The sequence below is a fragment of the Cyanistes caeruleus genome, chromosome 7 (assembly GCF_971803275.1).
Source record: "Cyanistes caeruleus chromosome 7, bCyaCae1.hap1.1, whole genome shotgun sequence".
Lineage (NCBI taxonomy): Eukaryota > Metazoa > Chordata > Aves > Passeriformes > Paridae > Cyanistes > Cyanistes caeruleus.
In genome coordinates, this window is record NC_141707.1 from 22,439,869 (window position 1) to 22,462,733 (window position 22,865).

The 22,865-nt window shown below is 38.1% G+C and overlaps 2 protein-coding genes and 1 long non-coding RNA gene across 10 annotated transcripts; 2 read left to right on the top strand and 1 right to left on the bottom strand.

The window, feature by feature from the left end:
* Positions 1-582: 582 nt before the first annotated feature.
* Positions 583-16,231, bottom strand: G6PC2 (glucose-6-phosphatase catalytic subunit 2). Of its 3 annotated transcripts, none has more exons than XM_023931053.2 (6): positions 15,994-16,231; positions 9,279-9,352; positions 8,838-8,947; positions 5,667-5,778; positions 4,738-4,853; positions 583-3,523 (listed from the first exon to the last, which is right to left on the bottom strand). In XM_023931053.2, the coding sequence occupies exons 2-6, from the start codon at positions 9,326-9,328 to the stop codon at positions 3,012-3,014; spliced, it is 900 nt and encodes a 299-aa protein (XP_023786821.2). In that variant the 5' UTR covers positions 9,329-9,352; positions 15,994-16,231; the 3' UTR covers positions 583-3,011. The 3 variants fall into 3 exon arrangements, with proteins under 3 accessions (XP_023786821.2, XP_023786820.2, XP_023786823.1); XM_023931055.2 differs by lacking the exon at positions 15,994-16,231 and having other exon boundaries at positions 1,395-1,495; positions 3,303-3,523; positions 9,279-9,570; XM_023931052.2 differs by lacking the exon at positions 15,994-16,231 and having other exon boundaries at positions 9,279-9,573.
* Positions 4,471-12,281, top strand: LOC147652250 (uncharacterized). Its single transcript, XR_015288949.1, has 3 exons — positions 4,471-4,554; positions 6,804-6,856; positions 12,219-12,281. It is a non-coding gene; the product is annotated as an uncharacterized LOC147652250 (long non-coding RNA).
* An 18-nt stretch (positions 16,232-16,249) lies between the features above and the next one.
* SPC25 (SPC25 component of NDC80 kinetochore complex) lies at positions 16,250-20,312 on the top strand. 6 transcript variants are annotated; one of them, XR_015288951.1, is made up of 8 exons: positions 16,341-16,425; positions 16,773-16,942; positions 17,031-17,096; positions 17,844-17,990; positions 18,136-18,240; positions 18,530-18,628; positions 18,968-19,158; positions 19,567-20,312. XR_015288951.1 is itself a non-coding variant. In XM_086896781.1 (7 exons), exons 2-7 carry the CDS (start codon positions 16,789-16,791, stop codon positions 19,698-19,700), a joined length of 705 nt encoding a protein of 234 aa, XP_086752907.1. In that variant the 5' UTR covers positions 16,250-16,385; positions 16,773-16,788; the 3' UTR covers positions 19,701-20,312. The 6 variants fall into 6 exon arrangements, 4 of the variants coding, with proteins under 4 accessions (XP_086752907.1, XP_086752908.1, XP_023786826.1 ...); XR_002865931.2 differs by lacking the exon at positions 16,341-16,425 and adding an exon at positions 16,597-16,686; XM_086896781.1 differs by lacking the exon at positions 18,968-19,158 and having other exon boundaries at positions 16,250-16,385.
* The last annotated feature ends 2,553 nt before the right edge of the window (positions 20,313-22,865 follow it).

The following is a 22,865-nucleotide window of genomic DNA, read 5'->3' on the forward strand; positions in this document are numbered from 1 at the left end:
GGACCCAGAGTCCTTGCACCAGAAAGGCTAAACAGGGAATGGGGATCATAAAAAAAAAAGCTGCATAGCAGCAAGAGAGTTGTGAACTGAATGTAATGACAACTTGTCAGCTAGTTTGTAAGAGAAGCAAGGGACAGCTTCACTTCATATAACTCCTGGCTCATGAGAATTTTTCTGCAGAGAGGTGTAAGTACTTTTGGAATAGCATTATTCCAATGCTATTATGGGCATCTCTATGTCAATAATTATTTGGGCATCTCTAAGTCAAGAATAAAAGGTTTCTCCTGGGATCCTACTAGTGGGAGCAAGGGGATCAGTCATACACTTTCCAACCTCTTTATTACACAGGAAAACCTTAATGCAAAAGGTTTGTGGCTCAAACTAAGCTGAGTTGTTAGCTTGTCCTGCAAGCGTGTATGTGCTGTATCTGTTCCAAATATTAACAATTTAAGCGGCTGCAAAGGCCTGGTGAAATTACAGCTTGAATATTTAACAGTTTGAGCTTTTAGTAAGGTCACACAATCTATTTAAATAAGGTCTGAACTGTAATATTCAACTGCAATAAATTTACTGAAGCCTGAGTAAGGGACATGCTGGTTTATTTCACTGCAACAACTACATGCCTGGCTCCTGATTTTCAATTCTAATTCTATCAAAATATCAAGATTATATCTTGACACTTTCCTATCCTACCACTCTGGAAAAGGCTAATTCTGTTTGAAGATTTGGGAGCCCTCTTTGGAGATTCTTCAAGCAGTTATGCAAGTCTCCATACCACAACACAGCTGGTCAGAAAGTGTCTTACAGCCATTGCATTATCAGTCAGTTGATTTCTGAAGTTACTAGTAAAATTACATCAAATTTATTCAGGTTTCCCACCATTCTTTGATTTAGTAATGTTTTAATAATTGAAGAAAAATTAAGAAGTGCTTCAGACAGGAAGATATTCTGTGTCCTTTTCCCTGAAGCACTGAAATTACAGAATGAATTAACAGGACACTCCAAGAATGTGAGTGAGAGCCCACATCTTCCTACATGTCTGTACAGAGCTTAGGATACTGCAGAATGCCATTTGTCATTCTACATTTATGGTTGTGTCTGCAACAGAAGCACCAAGACTCATTGTCAGTGCTGGGAAACAGAGACTCTCATGTGATTAGAGGCTTAGAAATGTGATCTCTACCCATAACTCCCAGTTTAAAATTGCCACTAAATACAAATGCTGCTGTGAGAACCTTGGACAGCTGTGCATGAAGAATCTCCTACTGCTGGCTAGGAGGAGCTAGGAACAGAACCAACAATTCAATCAACCTGCTACCATTCTGTGATGCCTCTGTAGGGCATCTCACAGGTAGAGAATAACAAAGCACAGAGCAACTTCAACACAGCTGAAATCTTTGTCATAGTTGTCTTTGTTCTTCATTGTTTGTTTCTAGTCCCATTAACTTTGTTTATGGAGTCACATTTATAGAAAAAAGTGGTTTTAGGTCAGCTGCTGTGGGAAAAAAGTTCAGAGAAACATTAAAGAAGGTATCAGGAGATGCACGAAGCAGAATACTCCTCAGACTGTTAAAAGCAGATGACTAATTTTCTAAAGTCACATTAGTCTTACTAGGCTTTTAATTAAGGACACCTGTTTCAGATTTGCTTCTGTAATTTTTATCTTGTTCATTCCCAAAGGCAAACACCAAACTATTCACCTTGTTTACCCAATTAAATAAGGTTCTTTCAATTATCTTCTACCTAATTGGAAGTCTAGAAGCAGTATCATGTTTACATCTTCTAAGCCTTATTGCTTTCAGATCATACATATGCAGCCCTCAGTACCCATACTATACCGTTGCATACTAAGGCTACTTATATAGTGCTTATATACTGAGTATTATGTGATGGTATCAGCAAAATATTGCTTAAAGATTATGCACTGAAAGGGAACATACAATAATAGATGTCAAATAATGAAAACAAAATAGAAAGTACCCCCCTTTGCCTATTTAGAACATTCATTTTACATAGCAAACATATATTCAACACTAGTTACTTGTGTGCTTAGTTAAATAAAGCTGACAAGAATATAAACGTGAAGTGAGAGTTAGCAACCATATTTTCATGATTTACACAACTACTAACAGTGATTCAGGCTTGTGACTGTTGATCTGAGAGAATCAGCAGAGAATTACCTTTGCAATACAGGAGCATGAACAGTATTCTTGAGGTCATATTCTGAGATAATTTCATTATTGACAATTTTTTCCATTTGTTGCTCTTTGTAGATGTACAGAACCTAAAGATTTTCTACACCATATTTATGTATTTTCCCTATTGAAGCTGTAATCTGTATCATTCATGATTCATGTGACCACTTTCAAAAGGTTGAAGTGACAAAAACCACTCAGTAATGCAAAAATATATTCTACAGAGTCCAATGGAAATAAACTTTTTTTTCCTCATCTGACTTAATCAGAAGCTGGTTTGCTCAGGAAGCTCAATAAATTAAATCTAAAGCCTTGTTTATAACTATGCTGGCCTTTTTCACAGTGCCTGGGTACAGCCTACAGTTGTAGGTGGTGTGATATGGTGTGATACTGTCACACCATTATGTAGCAGTTTAACACACAGTATCTATATATAAAAAACCAAAATATGGAGTATCACTATGTACAACTGGTGCTTGAAGCATTATCTAGCTAGAGATGGACAGAACTAAAAGACCACCATATAGCTAAATAAAGATGGCTGATTATACTTTAAAACTTAATTATGACCCACAGTATTGGGCCATTTCTAACCATACTGCAGTGCACTTGCAATATTTCTAGGAATAAAATCAGCAACTAATATTTCTGAGCTGTCAAAGCCATTCTTGAGTGTAGTGATTTTGGATGTACTGGCTCCTTTCCAGGATGCAGTGGCATCCCCTTGGTTTAAATGAATTAGCAAAACTGCCTTTGCAGAGGGTTCTTGAACAGTTCACATCCATCCCCACATTGCTAAACATTTTGAAACTTAACCTAATTAAGTTTCTTTTCAGTTGTCCTCATTAATGAGTGGACACAGTACGGAACCAAGGCAACTACAGTCAGAGGCATAGCTGCGCTCTTAAAAAAAGAGAGAATGTAGAACAAATACTCAGTATGAGTAGGTATCTTAACAAAATTATACAGCTGCAGTGTAGCTAAAGAAGCAGCTATACACAATACGCGGAAACTTAACTTGCGGCTATTTTTACCTTTGCAGCTCGTGATAAACATTTCAGAATTAATTCCAAGACCTAAACCAAAGAGTGCACCTAAGTTCCTCACCAGTCCAGCAAATGGAGTTGTGTCAATGTTTATCCAGTCTGGGTTGGCACACCACTTCTTAGCTTTTGGAACAGACCATAGCAAGTCAATATCAAGAAGCTTCAGAGATAGATAAAAACCAAGGGCAAAGATGAAAAGAAACAAGTTTGTCTTGATGTACATTCTCAAGCTTGCTGTCTGAATGGCAGGGGTATGCTCAAATGCTTCTGCCACAAGAATGCCTGTGGATTAGAAACTCAGTGTTACAGGGAACAGCACACTTGTACTTTGAAGAAGCATTCTCTATAGTGTCCCTGTAGAATTTGACTTTTGAAGACAGGAGAATATATCTAAGTAATAAATACCTATGTGTGTATATATACATATATTTATACATACACATATACACACACAATTTATTACTTTTGCAGTACATTACAAAACCTTTCCTCCCACTTAAAACTGCCACTTTGGAAAAAAATAATTAAATACCAAGCACTACATGGTTTTGATATGAGGCATACCTTAAGGCCTGACTGCATCTCCCAGATGACAACCTATCAAATATTAGATGTAAACTGGAACATTCCTTTTCCAAAAGAGTCCCTCACTCAAAGACTGGCTCCAGCAATGCAGAATTCAACACCAGTTCCCACACAGGCTTTGAGTGTTGAAGGAAAAGACACAGAACACACTTATCTTCTCTTGTACTCATTTTATCCTGGTTGTGAAGAGGGAAAGCTGTTAGCCAGGGCTACCCAGGCTGCCCTGCATCCATGAAAGAGAACATGAGCAGGAAGCCCCTGCTCAATGCACCCTCTTTAAAATCAGATAGATACCAGAGATACTCCTCATAGATTGGACTCCTTGAATACCAATTTATAATATGCTTAAGTGACTCTGAAAAATGTACTTCAGCATCTTATATCACCCACAGAGTTTGTCTTGCTATTTACCTTTTTTTTTCTATTTTGCCCTAGGTCTCTGTCCACATTTCAAAAATGCTATTTTGCACCTGTACATTATTTGAAATAATAACAAATAAATAAATAAATAAATAAATAGCAAATAACTTCCTCCTGAGGGGAAAGGTCAGAGCCATGTAGGAGCAACTTCCTTTATGATCTCTTCCACAGAGGCAGCACAGTTAAAGATCAGAGGCAGCCAGTACAAAGCAGTCAGAGCTAGTCTGAGGCAGCGTGGACACATTACAGTCAGCATCAACTGGCAGGTGGACAAGGGCTCACTCCATTGTTAATTACATGGTCAGCAGGTACGTTGTACCTCAAAAATTTTACCTTTGGACTATTATCAAATCCCTGATTTTCCAGAGAGTAGAGGGCACCACTAGGGCTGCAAGATGAGTCCAGCTACTAAAAATCTCTTGTCTTCCCTCATTTTTAAAAAAAAGTTTGCATATAGGTTAAAAAGAAAAAAATAAAAATAGCAGCATTACCAGCAAATACTCCAAGAACAACTTGATGAGGGAAATGTGTTGCTATGAATACTCTTGAGATGCACACACTGATCTGGATAATCCAAAAAATACTCCAGAGGAATGACCATGTTAGTCTAAGAGGGAAAAGGAAGATGCTTAAAAATTAAGACAAGATATTTCATCTACTTATTTACCCCAAGCCCCATCATGTAAGGCTCATGCTTTTACCAGCAGAGGTTTACTAAGTGGAACAGTTTAGAATCAGATGATTAAAAACTAGAAGTCAGTACTAAAACATTATCAAGAGCATTTACAGGAACAGACCTCAGAAGTTGCAGGTCCAAGACACCTCTGTGGTTTAAGTGATGAAAGTCATCAATGGCAGATTAAATTAGGACTAATGTCTTAAACATATTTCTCATCATGAAGTCATATCTATATGCAAAAGCTCAATTATTTCATGAAAAAATTGACAATGTAAAAACAACCTTGTTAGCCTTAGAAAGAACAGCCATCAAAGCAAATGCAGGACTTTCCCACAGAGCTGAGCAACACATTACAGTGAATTTCATCAACATTATGTACAGTTGCTTTAAAATGGGCAAAGGATGACCATCAAAGCAGTAAATTTATGTACTAACCAAAAAAAATCCAATACATAGTGGCAATTATAGAATTAAAAATTTCCAGCACTGAAGATTTAGGACTGATTCAGAGATATTGTATGCAATGTCTGTAAATTGATAAATACCAGCCCATACAAACAGATAAATCCTCTTAATATACTTTTTATTCAGCTGAAGTGGATCATAATAAAAGGCTAGGCTTTTTTTTTACAAAATAGACCAAACTGTGAATATTTATTTAAATGAAGTCCATTAAAAACATAGCATGTATATAAAGAAATACCTGAATATAATGAGTTGGACTCATGGAAAGACACTGACCTGTGAAGGGTAACAGCTGATTTATCTTTCCATCTAACTGTGTACCTAAGTGCTGCTGTGACCATTACATACCAGACGCAGGATGATCCCATGGCATGTCCAGATGGGCTTCCTAGTAAAAACAAAAAGGAAATATTCAACTCAAGAATGAAGACTGTGACAGCTGTCATACAGAAAATGTTTACTGGTAGTTACTCAGGCACCTAATAATTTAGAAGGGAAATGGATAACAAAGACTGAAAGAATGTGAACTACTTCTCAAAAGTTAATTTTTGCCATATGAAATTTTCAGAAGGTTCCTCTACAGGGAATTCATAATACTTGTCTGATATCCAAAAGGTAACAGCTTAATCATTTTATATTGGTGTGAGTTAGAATCTTGATAGGAGAACATAGTATTTTCCCATTACTTGGATTTAAAAACTTAAAAAAGCATCTAGGGCTGTCTTAGAGATGCAGTGTGGAATGTAGGAGTTATGTATGAGGATAACATGAGAAAATTTTTTATGAGCTTTCCCATAATTAATGGGAGCAAGAGAAATTTAGCTCTTTGTAACATTCTAAACTAAAGTACCAGTATAACTTTAGATAAGCCTTCCAAGCTGCCCTTTATCTGCTCTCTGCAAGTTACCATGGTGTTAACAACTGTGAGCTGTGTCTCATTAGCAATATTACAATCCAGGTAATTAATATTTTGGGTAGTTTTGTAATAATTTTAGAAACATACCTGAAGCATGGAAAATCTGTGTCTTTTTGCTTCACTTTGATTAATTTTATAAATTTTAAGGTGCTGTATAAGATCAGCCAGATTAAAAGTATATTGTCAATGAAACTGGCACATGAAATGATGCTCTAATTGCTGTACCCACAGGTACAGCATACAGTAGTCTATAATAGGGAACACCCTCTAAAATAGAGAACAACAGTGATTTCTTTTTAGTCCAGGTTATAATAATATATGTGTAATTTGTTTTAATTTAAAAAAGTAAAATTTAGATTTTACTGGAAGCAATATGAAGCCATAGAGAAGTTCCTACAACAGTGAAAATCACCAAAAAACTGACATGACATGCTGACATGATGCAAGGGAAGTGATTCCTAAAATTAGTCTGTCATTTCCTTTCTCGTGTTCACCAGATTCACATTCAACAAATCAAAACAGAGAAAGAGAAAATAGACCATTGGAATCTGTAAGTCTGGGACCTTTACATCTTGGCTTTCTGTGGAGACAAAAGAGAAGGGACAGGGTTATTTCACTGTCAGAATAAATAATTTTGGCTTAAGAATGTGTTATGAAGCAGCACTATCTAGTACTGTGTAGAGTAAAAGAATATTTCAGTGAAGTAGCAAAGCAGAAATGTCTAGGTGGGACAAGCACAATGACTTCTGACTCCCTGCATTCATTTTTGCTATTCTGCTTGGCAGTACATTTAGAGTCACTCTACCAGCTCTTTTGTACATTTTCTAACAGACATGCATTCCTGAACCTCACAATGGAACAAATGTCACTGATGAGGAAACAGTAATGTATGTCACCAATGGAAAAGTTTGTCTTTGTTGTCATCTAGGAATAATATTTCATAGTTCATCTGCAAATAACTTACTCTAAATAGCATAAATTCCACCTTAAGGTTTAGGTTCTTAAAGTTTTATAAATACCAGAAAAAAATGGCTGCAGGGTTTTAGTTCAGTTAATTCCAGAAGTACAAACCAAATTCAGGTCCTAAACTGTTTGCCATGTAGTCATATGAACAGTTCCCTCAACTTTCCCTTTTACTGAGACATGGAGTTTGGGGTTCAGGCTATCCTAGCAGTATTTGGATCTGCTTTTCTCATGTCTGTGGATGCTTCTCTAATTTTTTAATATAAGTTGCTATTTAAAAAGTGTGTGAAGTACCACGTAAGCTCACACAGTGATTGTGTGCATGTAACAGCTGTGCTGACTGCACCTCCTCTTGCTAATGAGAAACAGGTCAGTGACGGTCTTAATGGTCCAGCCTAAGTCTGGAGGTGGGAAAAAATGTGGTCACTGTAAGTACAAAGAAGGAATCAATATGACAGTTGTACCCACTTGACAGAAATAGGAATGACATTTCAGAAAGACAGTAACAAGAAGAAACACCTCCTGGTTCAAAGAATCAAAATGAAACACACTGACTGTCTCCTGCGCCAGGGCTCAGATCTACACAGAACTGAATGGGCTCAGTTCTCAAGGCTTTTGATAAGAGCTGAAGGACTTCAATACTTTTTGTTAGGTCCCAAATGAATTAACTTGAAACAGAATGCAGATAAAGAATGTCACAGAATGTCACATAAAGACCAGGCATTACACAAGAGCTTGAACTTCTTGTTCATAATTACAATGGGATGTAACGCAGGATATTGTCAACAAAATACAGCTATGCAAACTGCTTAAGAGCTTTCAGTGGTATCAACAAGAGGAAAAACACACAATTTCCACAGTCAGTATCTTCTTGCACAACAAATTAAACTAAATTCAGTTAGCTCAAAGCCAGTTCATCATATTGCACATATTAGGGCTGCACAAGTTCATTTAGCTTCATCAGTGTTGCATTTGATTTCCACAGAGAAGATAATGAGACATAAAAAATAAAAATATATTGAAAAGGTACATTTTAAAAATATTTTTCCCCCATATATTTTTACACATACTCCCACGCACGCATTCAGTGTCACTCTCTGGTTCTGATTCTTTTCCACTTGTCATACATTATGTAATCGATTGCTGAGACTATTGTTATTTACACTGAACCACCTACTTAGCTTTTTGGGTTTGAATATTTCTTGCAACACCAAACAAGCCCTCAAACTCAACAGCCTGGGGTCTGTCTTGGAACACATTAAACAATGTACTTCACAAGCTTTATGAAAATTTCTTTCCTATATGCCAATTCATTACAGTAATAGTTATTTTTAAAGCAAGTCCCCCCACCTTGCATCTTTTACAGGCAATGAAGGAAATATTCTGTCATACAGCAAATACCTACCTATAGTATTTCTTCCTTTTCCTCTACTTATTTTTTTTTGTGCTATTTTACACATGAACTCTGAGATTTGTGTATCATACAAGACCTTCCAAAGCGCCATTCTCTCCCCTTTGAAGCTGCTATCCCTATCAAAAGTACCAAGGTAATCTCCAACATTTCTTACCTGGTCCAGTTTCACATGTTATAGGAAACTGTTCAAGGCATGGGCTTGATTGATTAGGATAAATCATTGTTTCTTGCACCCACCAGTAAGGGCGATGACCAAATAAAATCCTGATAAAAAATAAAATAAAATAAAATGAAGCGGAAATTCAATAAAAATATTTTTACATTAGAAGGCCTCAGCAAAGCATGATAAATAATCTTACAAAGAATATGAAGAGCTGTATTTCCAAAGCTATTCTATAATAGTTCTGCAGGTTCTTCTCATCTTATTACAATGCTATTTCAAACATATCTTAAATATCTTCATTGTGAATTCCTATTTGATGATTATCAGGAAAAATCTACTAGTACATTATTCACAGAAAGTTTTCTAAACTTCAGGAACATATAGTTACTATTATTAAAAATACCACATTTTAAAACAAATTCAATTTCTTACCATTTAAATATGAGGTTGAACCAATCACCAATGACTGCCACCCATATCATTTTAGTACCAACCACTTGGTTGAGCTGAAACCAAAGAGGAAAATAAATTGAAAATATATTCCGGGGATCACCAACGTGTGACATGAAATTAAGGAAATCCTGGTAAGCCCTGTAGTCCCTCTGTAAATGCTGAATGATAAGCACTCCGTTGCTGTGAAGGAGATCCATCTTAATGGATTAAACTGTACTTGAAATATAGTAAAGTTCTTTTAATCTTAAGTTTCTAGTGACAGAGAATGAGAATCATGGAGGGGAGCTATTAAAAAGTGAGAGAAGGTGATTGACGTTGCCTTTATATTATATTGGCGTGGTGTACCCAGCCATTCCCAAAACACGTGGCTCCAGATCTCCAGGAAAGCATATGAGTTTGTTAGCACTGGAAAGCTTTTTTGTTTGCAAATTTTAATTGTAGGAAGCTAAGTGAAGTACATGCTGAGCAGCAGCAAATTGTGGGGAAAGTTTTATGGAAGCACAATGTGTGATTCGTGCAATCCTTTGTATGAACAGTTGGAACATGTTTGCTTAAATTTTTTCACAGTTCATTTCTCTGCAGGATGGACATTAGTAATGTGTGTACTTCATTAACTGTTGCCTGTATAAAGGATAGAAAGAATACACAAATTACTTATCTTTGCAGAGCTGTCACTGAAGCCGTACATTTCACTTGGAAGTAGAACTTGGCTGCAACTTACACTTGCACAACCCATATTTTTTCAGTCAGGGAAAATGTAACTAGTATCCATATATCAACCATGCTGTTGAGCTCTAGATTTATTTTTAAAGCAACAATAGTCTTAAAATACTGAAAAACAATTGTTTCCTTCCTACAGGAGGCCCGTTAATCCAGGGCCCAATGCAGATGATGCTCAGTCTCTGAGTCATCTTTTGGTACAGCCATTTTGGGCATTGCTTACATGACGCCAGTCCTACGCCCCCTCTGCCAGAAGGAGCTGCAGCCCCCGCTTCTTGCTGCCCTCCCTGACAGAAATGAGACCTCCTTTACAAACCAGAGCAAGGCTGGGAACAGATAATCAGGAGTATTTCCCTGGACTATTCCCAAGTGAAACACAGTGGTTCTTCAAAGCAAACAGCCAAGAACAAACAGATTCTGCCACACAGCAGGAGTTTAAAAGATTACAGCAGACTATATTAGCATATCAGATTTATCAATATTAGTACTCATAACTGTAGCATAGAATATTATGTTCATTTGAGGTGGCTTCATGAAAAGAACTTTTTCTACAAGAGATTAAATGGATACTAAAGGCCTGATGATACCAACTTCTGATACTATCAGAGGAAAACTTCTAGCTCTTTATCAGGTTCTAATATTCTGATGTATTCATATCTTCTGTCAAATTATTATCTGTGTATCTGAAACAGTGTGAGTCAGAAGACAAAACCAGCTCTATATATGTACTGCACACTTCCCTAATTTCCATGCACTTCAAGCTAAACTGCACAAGCTGTGGATACAAAGATATGAACTACTTAACAGTTTTTGCTAAGAGGGGTTTAATGGTTTAAGAGGGCTTCATGAAGTGTGATCAGGGAAGTCAAATGGAAACATTAAGTAGATTCAAAAAATAAGGCATGACAATTAATGGACGTAGAAGAAGATTTCCTGACACAATCTCACATTTACTTTAACTGCTCCCCTTTAACTATTAATAGTCTGGTTTCAGAAACTTTTTAGCAGATTTAAATCCTCTATGTTTATTGCTACCAATTGCATTAAGCCATATAGGCAGCCTTAAAGTTAAAAGTTTCTATGCACTGCTTCTGAATAACTACAGTATTTTTCTATGTACTGACCAAATTATTCACTTCAACTAGTATTATCTGATTTCAGGGGAAACCCTTCCAAACTCAAAAATTTCAGGACCTTTCAATAAAAATATTTCCTTGTTTTTCAGCTGAAAATATTTGAGGAGGTTTGTTTCTTGCCGAGTTGTATACATTACTGTTTTTCAGTGTCCATCAAGGCAACTGTCACAGAAATGAATGGATGGAATTAATTTTCTCTCTCCCAGTACTTCCCCAAGACCATACTTGTTTAGAAATCTCTCTCTAATAAGTCTTTTTACCTTATTGCTGAAGAATATGTTCTTTTGCTAATTTTTTTTTGCTGCAAAAGCATCTTACCTTTAAAGATAAGTAAGACTTACTATAATAGTAAAAAATCACTCTTCTAGGCATGTCTGGGTTTATTATACAAAAATGTGGAGTATCTGAGGTCTTCCTCTGTTTTTCAATCTATTTTAGCAAGAACAGTTAGCTTCAAACATGAGTGCAAACTCCAAGTCAGTTGGCAGCTGAGTAACAGACACTTCTAGTACTTGGTTAAAAGAGCAACAACTATAATGAGCTTAAGTCTAAATAACTAGTGTTCTATTAGGAAAAAATATTTTGCAGTACATAGGTTCCCATCAAGATACAATTTAATGTCCTCAGGAGAGTATATCAAGTAATAAAATAGATCATTTTACAGTCCATCTTTAATGGTGCCACTGTTAGTCAATGATATCCACAGGATGTGCAGAAGCATTACAATAACTTTTTACATATTTGCATTATTTGCACTATTTCTATGCACTAAGACAGTGACACATCTGCTCAGAACAAACTCTTCTTCAGACAGAACACCTCAGGCACACTTTGGCTCTCCAGAAACTTTGCAAATTTAATGTTTGAAGATAGGTCTTGGCAATGTTTCAGTAACCTCTTTTAGTATAAATGCTGAAGACCTCCTGATATTCATTTTCAGGATTTTGCTGCTGATTCTTATGCTTAGATAGAAAGACAAGCACCTTAGACATAATAAAGACTAACAGCTAACAGCAAAAGAAAAGATTTTCATTTTCTCCTACGTTCTTTCTGAGTGTTTCAGAAGTTCCTACATCTGCACCTTAGAGATACCAGAGCAATCATGTTTTTAAAGGATGTTTAAAATCCTCAAGAAATCCACAACCTACAAAACAGACACTGAGTAAGTTTTGGAACAGGTAAGCATGTTTCTGTGGGAGAGGCAGTTCTCAACTGTGCCTAGAATCACTCATGATCCTGCTCCATCCAAGAGGAAATCGATAACTGACATACTAGTAATCTCTTGTCCTGCCTGTCATATTTCACAACCAATAAAAGTTGGAGACACTAAAGACTTTCCAGCAAAGATCGTGAAACATGTCTTGAAATACTATATTTAATAATTTGTTTGACAAAGAATAAACATTTCCTCAATAGACCTTCCCTTGCTATATAAAGCACTGCAAAAAGATTCTGTAATCCCCCTAGTGCTTCAAAGTCAGTTGAGATAATACATGAAATAAAACTATTTGCTGTATTTTAGTATTGGGAATTGCAGGGAAACCTAATGATCTATACAAAATGGTCAGAAAGTATAGACAATTAAGTTTTTAAATTGAAGCTTTCTCTTATTTTGATATTGGAGATCCAAGGTTTGGCCTTCACATACATTAGTTTTTAGTTCAAAGCAAAAGCCTTTCAAATGCTACCTGTTCACATATTTTTAAAAATTTATTCATAATTTTTTTGATTTATTATGTTTTCTAAGACACACAAACCCAGAGATTTATATATGTGTGTGTGTGTGTGTGTATATATATAAACACACATAAAATGTAAAAACAAGAGTCATGCTGATGATCCACTGAAGGGAGGATAAAATGTTTACAGCTACCTTGCACTTACATATTAGAGCAAATATTACATAACAGTCAACAGATGCTGTTAAGTAAATGTTTGCAAGGGAGGGAAAAGCCATCAAAGCAAACATTTTTTGAAACACTGTTAATGGAAGCCTGTGCACAGGCCCTAACTTTATGGTACATTATGCTTAGTTAATTGAACAATAAAATTAATTTCCAAACCAGTATTTCCATTGACACTGGACGAACTACAAGGATTAACAAGCAATTTACTAAGTTCACTAGCAGACAGTATATATAACAGCTGACAGGTATTTTCTCAGGTGTGAATGTTTTCCAAGTGGAAACACTGAGAAGATAAACCTTAATTTTTGAATTAGGAAAAGAAGAATATTTCAAGAAGCTTGCACACTGTCTTTCTCTCATTTTTTACTTTCTTTCTAATCCTATACCCTTAAGCATTCCTCATTGGACCCAGGATTTTTTAGGGTTGGACTGACCAATAGAGGTTTAGCAATAGTTAACATGACCCAGTCTCCTTCTCTTCATTCTGCCAGCTTAATCAGATCCTCGCTAATTAGTATAGTCATTTGTTATATTGCTAAATTGCTCTTTGCTATAAAGTTAACTATGCAAGCACACAAAGCTAACAAAACTAATCTGTGCACTCTAACAATAACCAGACCTGCCAGACCTTAATACTTGTTTACAATACTAATGTAAATTAGTAATGTAAATTACAAATTACAATTGCATTACATTGTTTTTATAAGTGCAACAGTATATATTACGCAAACAATGCATGGAATATAATTCTGGCATGTCTATGAAAAAGTCACATCTAAGGAATTTTACTTATTTTAAGTATGAAGGGCTACCTTTTAGGAACCAGAAGCAACCTAGAGAGGACAAAATTCTTTCAAGTTCCATGAAACACAGGCAGAAATGGAACTGAACCCACTAGGGCAACAGTCTCCAACCCAGTTTTTCAACTCCCTTTCCAATTAGATTCCTGTCTTACTGTCATTCTCTAATCCCTGAAAGTAGCCTGCTCTAAATTCTTAAAACCCTATGTCAACCATACCCCAGGGAGTCAGAAACCTGCTGCAAGAAGTAGCTGAGTCTGTTTATTAGCACCAGCTTGTCAATTTTGTGTTCCTTTAGAATGTCCTCCTAAGCTGCAGTAGCTCTCCAACCCAAGCTAGACTTTTCAGCTGCCTCTTAACCCAGGATGGAACAGCCCAGAATGGACTTTCTGTTACCAATAAAATAAAGCAGCAGATTTTTGTTGGCAACATTCTGCCCTTCAGTCTGACACTGCAGTGAACTGTCACCCTGTGGCTGCTGCTGTGCTCCTTAGAACCTCGAGTTTAACCAAGTAACCTGTTGATAAAAGGACACCTGTGAAGAGCTGGAAAACACAGAAAAGGGGTATAATGCATAGTTAGTTGTCTCCAGCCAAACTCATAGTGTTAAAAACAGGGTAAATAATTGTTGAAACTTTTTTCCATCCCTGGCTACTCTGTGGCTTACTAGGACAGACATTTAGAGAAAAGCCATTTCAGAACAATTGTCTCGGTTAAAGCAGGGTGGCTGCCAGCATTTCTGTCTATGGAGCCTTGAATCAGACCCAGCAGAAGACTAAAGAAGCATCTGACCTGCACTAGTTTGGGCCATGAGGCCACATTCCTGTTTGCAGCTGGCAAAACCCATCAGTTTGTACTGAAAACTAGGACTTGTCAAAATCACCGTGCTTCCCTGAAATACACACTTGGTAAACTGATGGTGGACTGTAGTGGGAAAGGTTGAAGATAGGTTATAGTACAGTTCATGTCTCTCAAAACATCTAAATCAATCGGAAAAGAGAGCAATTAAGGTATGGATTCTGCCAGTAAATGTCACAGGCTATATTTAGTCTTTGGTGGGTGGAACTGTGAAACAAAGCAATAGGACTAATGAAATCTAGAAAAACTTCACTGACGAAGAAAAGATACCTAACATTTTTCAGCTGGTGCCAGCTACTGTGGGGTGAACTCATTATCTGTGTTAACAAAAGGATTCAGAAGAGACCAGCTGCAAAACCCACCAAAAGACAACAGATTAGAAAACAGGACTTGTTTAGCTTAGTTTAACTTGTAACTACTAAACTGCAGGGCCCAGGAAAATTGTGTATTCAGAAAGTTTTGAGCTCAAATAATAAAGGCTAATGATGTCAGAGACAACATTGAAAGTTTATACTAACAGCATGCACTTGGCCAAGCAAGAAATGTTCCTAAACAAAAAAAAAAGCCATAAGGTATAGGTCCATAGTGCCCAAATTCACACATGGTTCAGTAATCATCCCTGGACCAGCACAACTTCAGTCCACATAAGTGTTAAGCAGGTAAGAAACATAAGCTTTAGGAACAATGCTGACAAAGCGGTGAAATCTGGAGAACAGTGTGTCCAAGTCAAACAAGACAGGAATACAGTGGGGTAGAAGTGTTTACACAAGAAGTTTGTACCAGAGTAATGGAACTAATAGCTGGTGATCCCAGTTCAGACTTTACTGTGCATCCCACAGATGGAAGATAGATTTTAATACTTCAAACAGCAAACCTCAAAGCCATGCTAAATATACATTATTCTGGGATTATCTAAATAGCACTGGCATAAAGTAAAATTAATTCATTAGCTACAGTAATAAAATTATTAAAAGTAGCTTTCACAATAAACTGAAGTCTGCTACCTTGGATCACAAACTAGGGCCAACCAAGAGCTAAAAGGGAATATAAATAATTGGAAAAAAACCAGTCGCACTGTCATAAAGAGGAAATTCACTATGACACAGATTTATGTCAAATGTTTGACTGGGTACAGGCAGGGCTACTGTATGGTGGTTTTGTTCACACTAAAAACCACTGCAATTACCCCTGCAGGGCAGCCTCCTGTCAGAACGAGCTTCATGCACATTCTTGACAGAAGTAAGGCGAATTAAAAGGCAATTCGGAAACTCACAAAATTTAAGACCGGTGACCGCCCGTGTGTTCCGTGAGTAAACCAGACACTGGAAACAAGCTGTGGCTTCAGAGGAGCCTAAGTGAGCCGGGCTGTTTGTTCAGCACGGAGCACACTGTTCCACTTCCTCGGCCCTGCCGACATCCCCTAGCAAACGCTGCCACCAAGCAATCCCCTAGGGCAAGGGGCGGGCCTCCGGCCTCCCTCCTCCCGCCCCCTCACGTCCCCGGCCCCGCTCGGCCCGCCCCTCACGGCGGCCACGCCTCGCGTTCGTTACCACAGCAGCCGCCCGGGGGCCCGGGGCCGGGCTCAGCCAATCAGCGGCGCGCTTGCTGCGGGGCGGGCGGGAGCGGCCGTTTGTGGCGGGAAGCGGCGCGGACCGGGCGCGGCGGGTGCGGGCCCAGCGCGGGGCGGCTCCCGGGCGGGCGGGAGGTGAGGGGCCGGAGGCGAGGGGAGGTTGAGGGGAGGGGAGGTTGAGGGGAGGGGGCGGCGGCGTCCCCCCGGCGGCGTCCCCCCGGCGGCGTCCCCCCGGCGGCGTCCCCCCGGCGGCGTCCCCCCGGCGGCGGCCGCGGGGCCTCCCCTGGCGCAGTAGCCGAGCGCTGGGAGAGTTGCCAGGGAAACGCAGCTCCCACTGAGCCAGTGATAGCAACAAAAACAATTTGCGCGAAGAGGTTTGAACGACATCGCGGCGCGGTAAAACCAGGCCTGAGCGTTTGTCCTGTGAGTTCCACCTGCTGCCATTGCCTCCCGTGCCTGACGCTACTTGTGTCCTCTTACAGGTGTTGGTACAGAGCTATGGGTAATGCAGCGGCGGAAGATGAATTAACGCTCTTTGAAAACGATATTAAAGAGTTTTGGATACAGTTTAAAATCAGTTATGGAGCTGAACAGAACAATCAGACTTCAGCGCTGAGAGATTTGTGCAAGGAGACTATAGAAGCTCTTTCAGGTAAAACGGCTCTATGCTCCTATTAACTATACTGTGTGCAAGTTATCATCAAACTTCTTCAGATAACTGAAGCAACTTTCCCTTACAGAGAAATGGTCCCAGAAGCTGAAAGAAGAGGACCTGATGATTGACAAAATTCAGGAGTATAACAATGGTACAGTTACTTATTGTGTCCAACCTTTATAAAATTAATTTAATACAGCTGAATAGTATGTTTAACTTCACATTTAAAAAGGTAAGTAATAACATCAGAATGAATACAGAATAAAACCCAAACATAATCGGTTGGTTACAATGTAAATTTCAAGTCAAAAGCTATTTGTGAAAATCTTCCTTGATGATGCAAAAATAAAAGTTTTCTGCATAAAGTGTAACTATTTAAAACAATAGAGTGTCAGAATTTTCTAACTGCAGTAGGAAAAGTAAATTGCTTTGTAAAGCTAAATATTGTGAGGCTATTTATGCCTTTTCTGTATTAGTAAGAGAATACTGTCAGCTCATCAGTCTAGGGTTAACTTGTCTGAATTTTGTTAACTTCAGACTATCAGGCAAAAATTACTGCAACTCTCAGTGTTTGCATTCTTGGCTTTCTGTCATCTGTTGGCAGGAGCCACCATCTTCATGCTTTGAAGGTGTGTACAGTGCTGGCACTAGAAACAAACTTCATCTGATTAAAGGATCAGAGCAGCTCCATACTTTGTAGCTTCTCTTAGGAATAATTTTCACTTTAAGCTTTCATTTGATGCTCTTGGTATACCTGAGCTGATGTCTCTCTGCAGCTAAGGTACCATGCATTCCACTGTGTTTTATTCAGATAAATAATTTCAAACTATTTAAATTTTAAATGGCAGGGACATACTTAATCTACTGCATATGTTCATATTTTCTTTTATCCTTTCAGAGATTCTCCAGCAGAGGAAATACTTAGCAGAAAAGGAAGAGCAGTTGACAGAAATAAAATCGAAGCTAAATCAAGAAGAAGAGCAGCAGAAAAACTTGAATGACAGCATCCAAGAACTTAAAGAAGAGCTGATGAAGAAAATGGAAAGTAAGAAAAGGATAATAATTAAATTTTCTTAATTGAAGGAGGGGTTGTTTTCAACATTTGCTCTTTATTGGTTTTCTGCTGTTCTAAATGTTTTTTTATATCCTTATTTTGCCTTTGATACTTACAATGGATTTTAAAATTCTAGTAAAATCTTCTAAAAATAAAGCTGCCAAGGAGAAAGCAGAACAAGTGAACAAGATTAAAACATTGTTTAAAGAGCATCTTGGATTGGAGATGCGTAGAATTCATGGTAAGTTTCTGTAGTTTCCTGTGTACTGATACAGTGTGGTTCATATGGGATTGTGCAGTGAAGAGCACATGGTTTACACACCTGATCAGTTGGCTTAGCCCAGCTACTACAGTTGTCTCTCAAATGGCAAAATATGCTAAAATGCTTGCAAAGAGACTAGGGTAGCATAATTTGTCTGTGTTCTAAGAATATTAATCGAACCTAACTTTGTATTGTGAGTTTTAGTCATCATTGTGACCCTGCAGCAGAAATTAATGGTGTTAATTAATTCTGCTTGTGTTTATTTTAGATGAGCAATTACAGTTTATATTCAGACACATTGACCACAAAGATCCTAACAAGCCATACGTGTGTACCCTTTCCATAAATGAACAAGGGGACTATGAAGGTATGTGAATTTTGAATACTTAAATAAGAGGATTGAATCTGACACCTCTGTTTGCAGAAAGGAGAGGTGTAAAGCGCAGTTTAGCTCTAATCTGTCGTCTTCCAATTTCTGAATAAAAATCTTGCAATGGTAACATTGCTTCTTTAATTATGTTGGTCTTGTTAACTTCTGTGAAAATACAACTGCTTATTTTCACTGCCCTCCATTTATGGAGATGCTGTTTACTTTGTATCAAGCAAAGCAGGAAAAGGATATACAGAGATGAGAATGCTTCATTTAGTAGTTTGTTTCTACTACAGTGGGTGTGTATGCTGACAGGCATATTTCAATTTGTTCCAGAAGCCTGGGAGGCAGAAAAAAGGTGACATAGGTGAAAGAATAAAACTTGACATCCAGCATTCCGTTTCTGTAAGGGCACAGCCTTTTGGATCTCAAAGCTGGTTTGGCTATATAGATCTTACTTCAGTTATGGAATTTGAGTGCTGGATAGCTTCTCGACAGATACTACCAGAGTTCTGCCATACCCCTAGGTATGAACTGAAGAGATTTCTGGTTTTACTAATTCAGATTTAAACTGTTGAAGTTAAAAGTCTATCATGCTGAGCTACATCAGTTTACAACCTGCTTACCTGCAGAGCAACAAAATGGTTTAGGAATGTGTTTCAGTTTTTGAGCAGGCTAGGAGCAGGGAGTTTCTGTAACAGCTCAGTTAGGAGCACAGCACTGAGTGGGAGGTCAGTAAATCAAAAATACTGTTATGTTCTTTGAGCCTTTCTCTTTGCTGAAAGAAAATGAGACTACTCAAAAATAATGCAGGTGGAACCTAAAACATAAAAAGGTAACAAGCTACATTAGTATTTCATAGGTGCAGAAAAACACTGATATCAATTTATTTTTTTAATTGTAGTCTAATCTTTTGCAAATTTGTGTCATTTTAGTGACTTCCTGTACTCCTCCTCTGGACTGCATTGCAGAGTTACAGCTCAAACTGAGAGAAACTAACAATTTTTCTGCATTTATTGCCAACATCAGAAAAGCTTTCACTGCTTTATCATATAAACAGTCTGCATGAAACTAGTCTGTACCTCTTTCTGGCTGTAGAGCAGTCTTCTTTCCTTCCTGTTGCTGAAATGGTGTATTTATCTATGTCTGACTCTTAATTTCTAAATAAAGATAATGAAAGCATTATTTTAGTTCACTGTTCTCTACACACTCTTTGGATCATTCTTCAAACAACAGTATCACCAACTACTGCCTTAACTGAATGTCTCTGGACATGTAAATTTTGATCCATTCCATGCATTATGATAATGCATGATAATGATCTAATAATGATAATGATCTAATGATTTGTATTTAGCTACCCCAGGGAGATAATCAAAATAAAGTACCTTCTGTAGTTTGTGTATATTTTCCAAAAGCATTGATGTGTCTTTCAGATTTCTGTGTGGTTGCAATAGGCCTGAAACTCATTGAAAAAAAGTTTGCTTTCAGTTACTTGTGCCATAGGTCATTGTCTTGATTTTTATCCTGACTTGTACTCTACAGTATTAGCATTTCTATTCATGCATCTAAATGGTTGTTTTTCTTCTGGTCTGTTAAACTTTGTCATTGGAAATCTTTTGACATAGCAAACCTTGAAGTATAATGTATTAAAGTATGAAATACAGTGGTGACAGATAAATCATGTGTGTATTTTGCATCTTACCAAGAAGAGTATTACTATCACAGTGCTCAGCTTTGATTTAAAATATTTTTCTGTCTTGTAAAGTGTTTTTATTTTTACAGAATATTTAAAAGGACTGTTGCAACAAGAAAGAAAATGCTTCATTTGATAATATACCACAGTTCAAATAAAGTCTTGACTAAGTTGAGACCTAGAAATCCTAGTGAATCAAAAACTAATATGTAAGACCTAGTAATTTGTCATGTTCAAATATGGTGATCAGATCTTATCTAATCTGATCAGATAGTACGGCTGGGAATATTTCCCAATCAGATGTGAACTGTATTTTAAATAATTTAGTTTCTCTAAACTTACCATATAGCTTGATGGATGCACCACAGACTACACTCTCAGCTTCTAGGAGTGCAATTTAACAAAAAAAAGTAAAAGATAAAATCTTCCATTTCTTCTTCCCTACAGATCATAATTTGCTGTTTTCTAAGTAGTGCATAATTTTCCGTGGTGTGCCCTATTATTTTTTTTCTTGTGTTACAGCCAGTTATACACAAAGGAAATAAGAAGGGTAAAGGTGCTAATTGATTACACTGCAATTTTAGAACAGAATGCCAGCAGAGAATTACTAAGCACTGTTATAATGACATATCAAATCAAACAAATCCTCAGTTTGTACTTTGTCCATATCTCTGAAAATTCTGTAACTGGCAATGGGACAAAGAAGCGAGGGATGGGAGCCTGACTTCAAGAGTCATTTTTCACTATAGTGGATTTGCTTCCTTTTCAATTAGATTAACAGGAATATTTAAGCTGTGGGTATTTCTTTCAACTAATTGCTTCTACCTCTAAAAGAATTCTGTGAGCATTTTTATGGATGTCAGTAGACTAGCCAGGAGTTTCAAAAAACGTATTGGGGCCGCTCTGCACTTCCCACTTGTGTCATCTCTCTGAGGCATAATGGCTGCTGTTGGCATCTTCCTTGTACAGAAGCCCTTACCTTCCATGTGGGAATGCCTGTCCCTTCTGGCTTCTCACTAATGGCATTGCTCTCATATCAAGAATGACTACTCATTTTGAAGCATACCCTTACCCTACTTCACCTGTCTGTGCCAAGCACCTCTGAGCTGCTCTGAAAGTAAACTTCAGCATGCTCAACTAAATAGTTTACAGCTGCTGCACGAAAGCAAAAAGGCAGGCAGAACACAACCACCTCATTTCCATGATTTAAAATGGAGCTGTTTAATTGTTAAGAGTGTACGTATTGCTCAGACACCCTCTGTTACATACATTATTTGATCATCTTCACAGGAGAAAGAAATTTAAATGCCTTGAGTAATAAAGACAGGATTGTATGCCTGAAGGGTTGGGAGGAACGGTTCTGACTGCCAGACAGTGACACCACTCGTTTTATCCATATTATCCCTAATCACTCTGACAGCCCTACACACAGATAAGTTGTTGCAGGAGAAGCAGAGGTACTGAAGCCTGATTTCCTACAGATCTGTGGGTTTGTCCTTAAATAGTGCCATTCTCTTGACTGCGATCTCAGCTCTTTTTTACAGTCTAAGGATCAGAGCCACAGAACCACTCCAGAGTTATGCCAGTTTGGCCCCTGCTAAAGCTGCAGGACACCAGCTGCAGCCTGCTGCAACTCAACTCAGAGCCCGGGTGGGAATGAGTAAATAAAAGTTAATTAGAACCCGTTAAAATTACAAAGCAAAGGGAGGGACAGCGCTGGGAGCACAGCGAGACTCTCTGCTCACCTTTATACACTCAATGTTGCATAGCCTCATTAATATTCACGAGCAGGCCTTATATGTCCTCCCGGCACCTCCCACAGTCCGTGGTTCTGTCCTTACCTGTAGATTTGGCTCCTCCCAAGGTCTGTCAGTCGCTGCCCTTCCCTGGTGGAAAGGCTCCGAGGTGCGGGGCTGGTGCGGAGCGGCGGGGCGCTGTTACCCTGCCCGGCCTCCCAGCACGCAGTGCCCCGCAAGGGGCGAGCACTCGCCCCCCATTGCCCTGACAGCCCTGCCAGCCAGAAACCACAGAAGGGAAAGGGAAGGATGGAGGGGAGAACAGAAAAGGGTTCAAAACCCTTTTAATCGGAACCACGAAAGTACATGTCAAAAGAGCTGTAAACCTTAACAGGACTTCTTCCCACCATACTTAATAACTCCTCCTCATTTTCATGAGCCAATCACTATACCTTATTAATAACACTGTTCACCCTTCGTCCAGTGCATTGACCTGTGGCTCTCCTCTCTGCCTGGCTGCTGACTTTAAGTACATTATAAGGACAGGGATAACTGCAACACAATCTCCTTTTCAAATTTGGACTAATTGAGCAACACATTCGAAAGCTGTTGGGGAGACTAAGAGAAGCTAAAAATAGTGTCTCAGTCATGTGTGTGGTGGTTTTTCACATGACTTTTTAATATATATATAAATAGTCATGCCCTGAAATGATTAATTGAAATAAGATACAATTAGCATCAGTGTGATTTTCTTCCTTTTTAGTCTGTTGAACAGACTAAAAAGTTGAACAATGCTAATTAC

What these genes read in the sequence shown, in the direction of transcription:
- G6PC2 (XM_023931052.2), bottom strand. Translation starts at nt 9,496, where the DNA reads ATGGATCTCCTTCACAGCAACGGAGTGCTTATCATTCAGCATTTACAG. An exon ending in TCAGCTGTTACCCTTCACAG is followed by an intron (nt 4,854 to 5,666) that starts GTCAGTGTCTTT and finishes TTTCCCTCTTAG; the next exon opens with ACTAACATGGTCATTCCTCT. An exon ending in TGTTCTTGGAGTATTTGCTG is followed by an intron (nt 3,524 to 4,737) that starts GTAATGCTGCTA and finishes TCTAATCCACAG; the next exon opens with GCATTCTTGTGGCAGAAGCA.
- SPC25 (XM_086896781.1), top strand. Translation starts at nt 16,789, where the DNA reads ATGGGTAATGCAGCGGCGGAAGATGAATTAACGCTCTTTGAAAACGAT. An exon ending in AATTCAGGAGTATAACAATG is followed by an intron (nt 17,097 to 17,843) that starts GTACAGTTACTT and finishes TTATCCTTTCAG; the next exon opens with AGATTCTCCAGCAGAGGAAA. An exon ending in GGAGATGCGTAGAATTCATG is followed by an intron (nt 18,241 to 18,529) that starts GTAAGTTTCTGT and finishes TGTTTATTTTAG; the next exon opens with ATGAGCAATTACAGTTTATA.